General features: G+C 44.7%; 1 protein-coding gene across 1 annotated transcript; it reads left to right on the top strand.

Moving 5' to 3' along the window:
* Nucleotides 1-2499: 2499 nt before the first annotated feature.
* Nucleotides 2500-4320, top strand: LOC125069523. Its single transcript, XM_047679042.1, has one exon. The coding sequence runs from the start codon at nucleotides 2500-2502 to the stop codon at nucleotides 4318-4320; it is 1821 nt and encodes a 606-aa protein (XP_047534998.1).
* The last annotated feature ends 392 nt before the right edge of the window (nucleotides 4321-4712 follow it).

Below are 4712 nucleotides of genomic sequence, written 5' to 3'. Positions count from 1 at the left end.
ATGAAATAAATATTAGAAGTTTTGAAGTATATTTTATATACTTCAATGTTGATTGTTTTAATTAAATTTGTGTAAATAAAAATCAAATATGTCTTGACTTATTTATCTATTTATTTTATGTTGTGTCGTATGTCATGTACTTTAGTTATATGGATAAAATGAAGCTCTTTAGTTGTCAAGCTAAATTAACCAAGCAGTAGTTAGGGTTTACGAATTAGTCAAACACTAATCTCTTTACGAACTCTTAATTGAATTGACTTTACTTGCTTAAGGGAACGAAAATCGCTGAGTTGCGTCCAGGGGATAATTCTACCAAATTATAAAGGTAATGATACGTTTCTTTACCGATCCAACTTCGACTATTCCTTACAAAAATTCACCGCAGCTTAGTCGTAATTGCTGGCCAATTCTACTTATTTATATCGGTTTCTATAAGAACCCAAAAATATTCCGATGTAACTTTGATCGAACCGCAACTGCATCGTTGGATTTCCGAATAGATTTTATATTTCAATTCGATTGCGATGAATTGTCAATATATTAGTAGAATGGCCCAGACACATTTAAATCTACGTATTTTTATTAGCTTCATAACTGTCCTCGAAACTTGAATTCGACCCTTATTTTAATTTGTTAATTTTGACATTAATAAATTTAAAATTCGATTTGACATTATTATAATGTATTTAGAGCAGTTTCGATATCAGATATTTGTATTAATTCTGTTTTAGTAGAATTACAGAGTAATTTAATATACCATAGATCGTTATTTAAAACTACAGATGTTATAATGATTATAACAGCTTATATTATTGAAATTGAAATAAAAGAGAATCGTTGTACGTAATGGTTATCAACTTAAAGCCCTTTGCAATAGGTATAGGCATCGCCTCGTTAGCTCTGGTTATGGTATGGTTAAAAAAAATAAAAAAAAAATATATCCCGCTGAGTTTCTTTCGCCGGTTCTTCTCAGGTCCGAGGTGCTAAATTCCGAACCGGTGGTAGATTTTTGACAATCAATAAGCAAGTGCAAACACTTCTATATTGAATAAATATTTTTGACTTTGACTTTGACTTTGACTCTCCCCAGTGTTGTCGGAAGAAAGATTATGCAAAGTTTAGTTCAATTTTATTTCATCATACATTAAAATGAAAATAAATATTGCACAGACAAGCCTTAAATTTAATTACTATATTTATTTTAGTAGTGCTGTCTATAAGCAGAATGATTCTTGTGAAATAATATTTCATTATTTTTGATATGACAAACAAACAATATATTATTTTTTTTTATAAGTATTATTCGTTTATTTAGATATTATATTAATAGGTGTTATCTCCCCATCTCAGCGAGAAAATTATTTAAAGGGAAAGTAGTCACAAGTTATAACCCTTATAACCAATTGCTTACTTACACGCAAACCTGACATTAACAAGAGAAGCCTTTACGTTGTTAGTGCTATAAATAACGATTATTTTATCGTTATTATATAATAAATTTGAGCAATAATCGTTATTAACGAATGTGCGTTATTATTCATAGAACTCTTAAATAATATAATAATGACCTTGAATTAATCTAGGCCACGTTAACGAACAGGCTTGCTATCTTCTAAAATATTAGAGATATCGCATTTTCTCACTGCACATTTTCGCTTTACTTTTGTTTATTTTAATTAATTTCATCGTTTATTTCATATTTTTTCATATTTTTTCACATTTTAATTTTTCTATTATAATTTCGCTAAGTCCTATCCGTTACGTAGTATTAGATTTTTTCATATAAAATTTTTGTTCGATTTTGACCGCAATTTTTCGTGAATCCTACTCGGATCCACCCCCAGATCATCACCCCGCACTCGTTTTCTCGATTTCCACTCGGGAAATCGAAAAAGTCACCCACTCTCAAAACCGAGGTTACCTAAGCGATCGTAACACGGTCTCCTTACAGGCTTGCTATCTTCTAAAATATTAGAGATATCGCATTTTCTCACTGCACATTTTCGCTTTACTTTTGTTTATTTTAATTAATTTCATCGTTTATTTCATATTTTTTCATATTTTTTCACATTTTAATTTTTCTATTATAATTTCGCTAAGTCCTATCCGTTACGTAGTATTAGATTTTTTCATATAAAATTTTTGTTCGATTTTGACCGCAATTTTTCGTGAATCCTACTCGGATCCACCCCCAGATCATCACCCCGCACTCGTTTTCTCGATTTCCACTCGGGAAATCGAAAAAAAAGACCCTCCCTCTTGTCATTTGGTATATCGACTCAGGTGACCTTGTAAAGGAAATTCAAAAATATTTTTCTATTTTTTCCAAATTAGACTCGTTTCAGTTACACATTAGGCAAACTTTTAATTTTTAATAAGGTCATTTTGTTCTCCAGCTGATGATCCCTACACAAAAATGACGTAACAGCATAAACAAAACTATGGACCGTACCTGTCGTGCGGGATAATCTAGTCTGGGACCAGATTTGTTAAATCCAGATGGACTCGGAGATGGAGACCGCTTCGGAGGCCTCTGTTAAAAAACATCGACCGCTGGAGACGGACGACTCCGACTCCGAAAACGAGGGAGTCAAGTCGGCGAGACCCGCTGCCCACCGCCGCGGCGAAGTTAAAGGTAACGGCCTCACCCGGGCTAGGACCGAATTAAAGGAAAAAGAGGAGGAGGAACGAGAAGTTGCCTTCGAGAGGGCGCTCCGTAGCCGTGCCTTTAAAAAGGCACCAACCGAAAGAAAGGACGCAGTAGTGCCATCATCGTCGGTAACAAAAAGCATGGCGGACCCGGCGACGCTCGGAGCGGAGGAGCTGTACGCGGAGGCGGAGCGCAACGTAGCCGCTATCCTCACGGTTGCCAAAAAATCGGGCAACCTCAAGTTCGGCTATATTAAAAGCCTGAAGGAATCGGCTGCCGCCCTACAGGCTATAGTCGAGGTCCTCTCTTCTCGCACTGAGGCGGAAGAGACACGGCGTCTGCAGGCGGACAATAGGCGCCTGCGCCGGGAGGTCGAAAACCTCAAAGAGGACCTGAAGGCTCACAGGAGGGAGTTTGCCGACATGAGGGCGACCATGAAGGCTTCGAGTGGGCCTTCTCTGGCCACTCCATCCACCGATGCAATGATTGATGAACTGAGAGAGTTCATCACGATCTCGATCGGTGCGATGCTGGACGCCAGACTCCCTCCCCCGAGAGTAAGCAGTCCACCAGCTACAACCGTAGAGCTGGACGTGCCGAGGCCTTCGATGCCACCCACGGCTTCTGCTCCCAAAAAGCAGAAGCAGTCCAAAAACAATAGGACAACCCCGGCTGCAACGGTACCACCGGCAGATAGGACACCCATCCCTTCAGCTCAAGCTGGTACGGGGCAGGAGGAAAGTTGGGCCACTGTTGTCCGGAAAGGGAAAAAGGATAAGAAACCTTCCCCACCAGTGGCAAGCAAGCTCACAACCACCCCGGCGGTAACATTGAAAAAGGGCAAAATATCCATGCCCCGCACCGCTGCCGTCATCATCTCTCTGCAGCCTGAGGCAGAGGAAAAGGGAGTGACGTACGCCCAGGTGCTAGAGAAGGCCGAGCAGAGCGTCGACCTGGCGCAGCTGGGCATAGGGGAGGGCATCAAGATCCGCCGCGCTGCCACCGGTGCTAGGGTCCTAGAGTTGCCTAAGTCGCAGAGTCAGGAGCAGGCTGGGCGACTGGCGGATAAGCTCCGCGTCGCCCTGGATGGAGTGGCCAACGTCGTTCTACCCGTGAGGATGACCGAGTTGAGGATCACGGGGCTGGACGACTCGGTCACAAAGACCAAGTTGGCCGCAGCCATAGCCAGGGTTGGCAATTGCCCCGTTGACTCTGTCCGGGTCGGGACTGTCGGCACAGGTCCTGCGGGAGTGGGCATGGCTACAGTGAGGTGCCCAACGGTGGCGGCTAAGACTCTCGCCAACAGTGGCAGGTTCCTAGTGGGATGGAGCTCTGCTAGAGTCAGGGTACTAGAGCAGCAACCTCTTCGCTGTTTCCGGTGCTTCGGCCTCGGGCACACGAGAGCCCTCTGCCCGTCAAAGGTTGACAGGAGCTCGCTGTGCTACAGGTGTGGAGGTGCGGGACACCTGGCACCGTCGTGCTCTGCACCAGCCCACTGCGCAGTCTGTGCAGAGGCTGGGAGGCCCTCAGGGCACTCGATGGGTGGCAGGGACTGCAACCCTCCCCACACGAAAGGCAAGGCGGTCCAAGGAACCAGGGCCGCCCCAATTGAATGTAGCCGTCAGGCCTCGGAGGAAGCTCAACGAACCAAAAAATGCACGGACAACTGAGCTTCCTCCAAACGAACGTAAACCACTGCGCCGGAGCGCAGGACCTGCTGCTGCAGTCCATGGCGGAGTGGCAGGTAGACCTGGCGGTGGCCTGCGAGCCCTATTTCGTCCCTCCCCTACCTCACTGGCTGGGGGACTCGGACGACACCGTGGCGGTTCTCACGAGGAGCGGAACGGCCCCCCCCCTCTCACTCATCGAGAGGGGCTCGGGCTACGTAGTGGTGGGGTGGGGGGAGTACGTCATCGTCGGTACGTACTTCTCCCCTAACCGCAGCCTGGCTGAGTTCGAGACTTATCTCGGCTTAGTCAGAGCTGCGGTGGCCAGGCAGTCGCCGAAACCTATACTGGTTCTCGGCGACTTAAACGCAAAGTCGCGTGCCTGGGGCAACCCC

Source organism: Vanessa atalanta, chromosome 15 (assembly GCF_905147765.1).
Source record: "Vanessa atalanta chromosome 15, ilVanAtal1.2, whole genome shotgun sequence".
Taxonomy (NCBI): Eukaryota; Metazoa; Arthropoda; class Insecta; order Lepidoptera; family Nymphalidae; genus Vanessa; species Vanessa atalanta.
The sequence above is the reverse complement of the archived record's forward strand: the minus strand, read 5'-3'. Positions and strand labels throughout refer to the sequence as shown.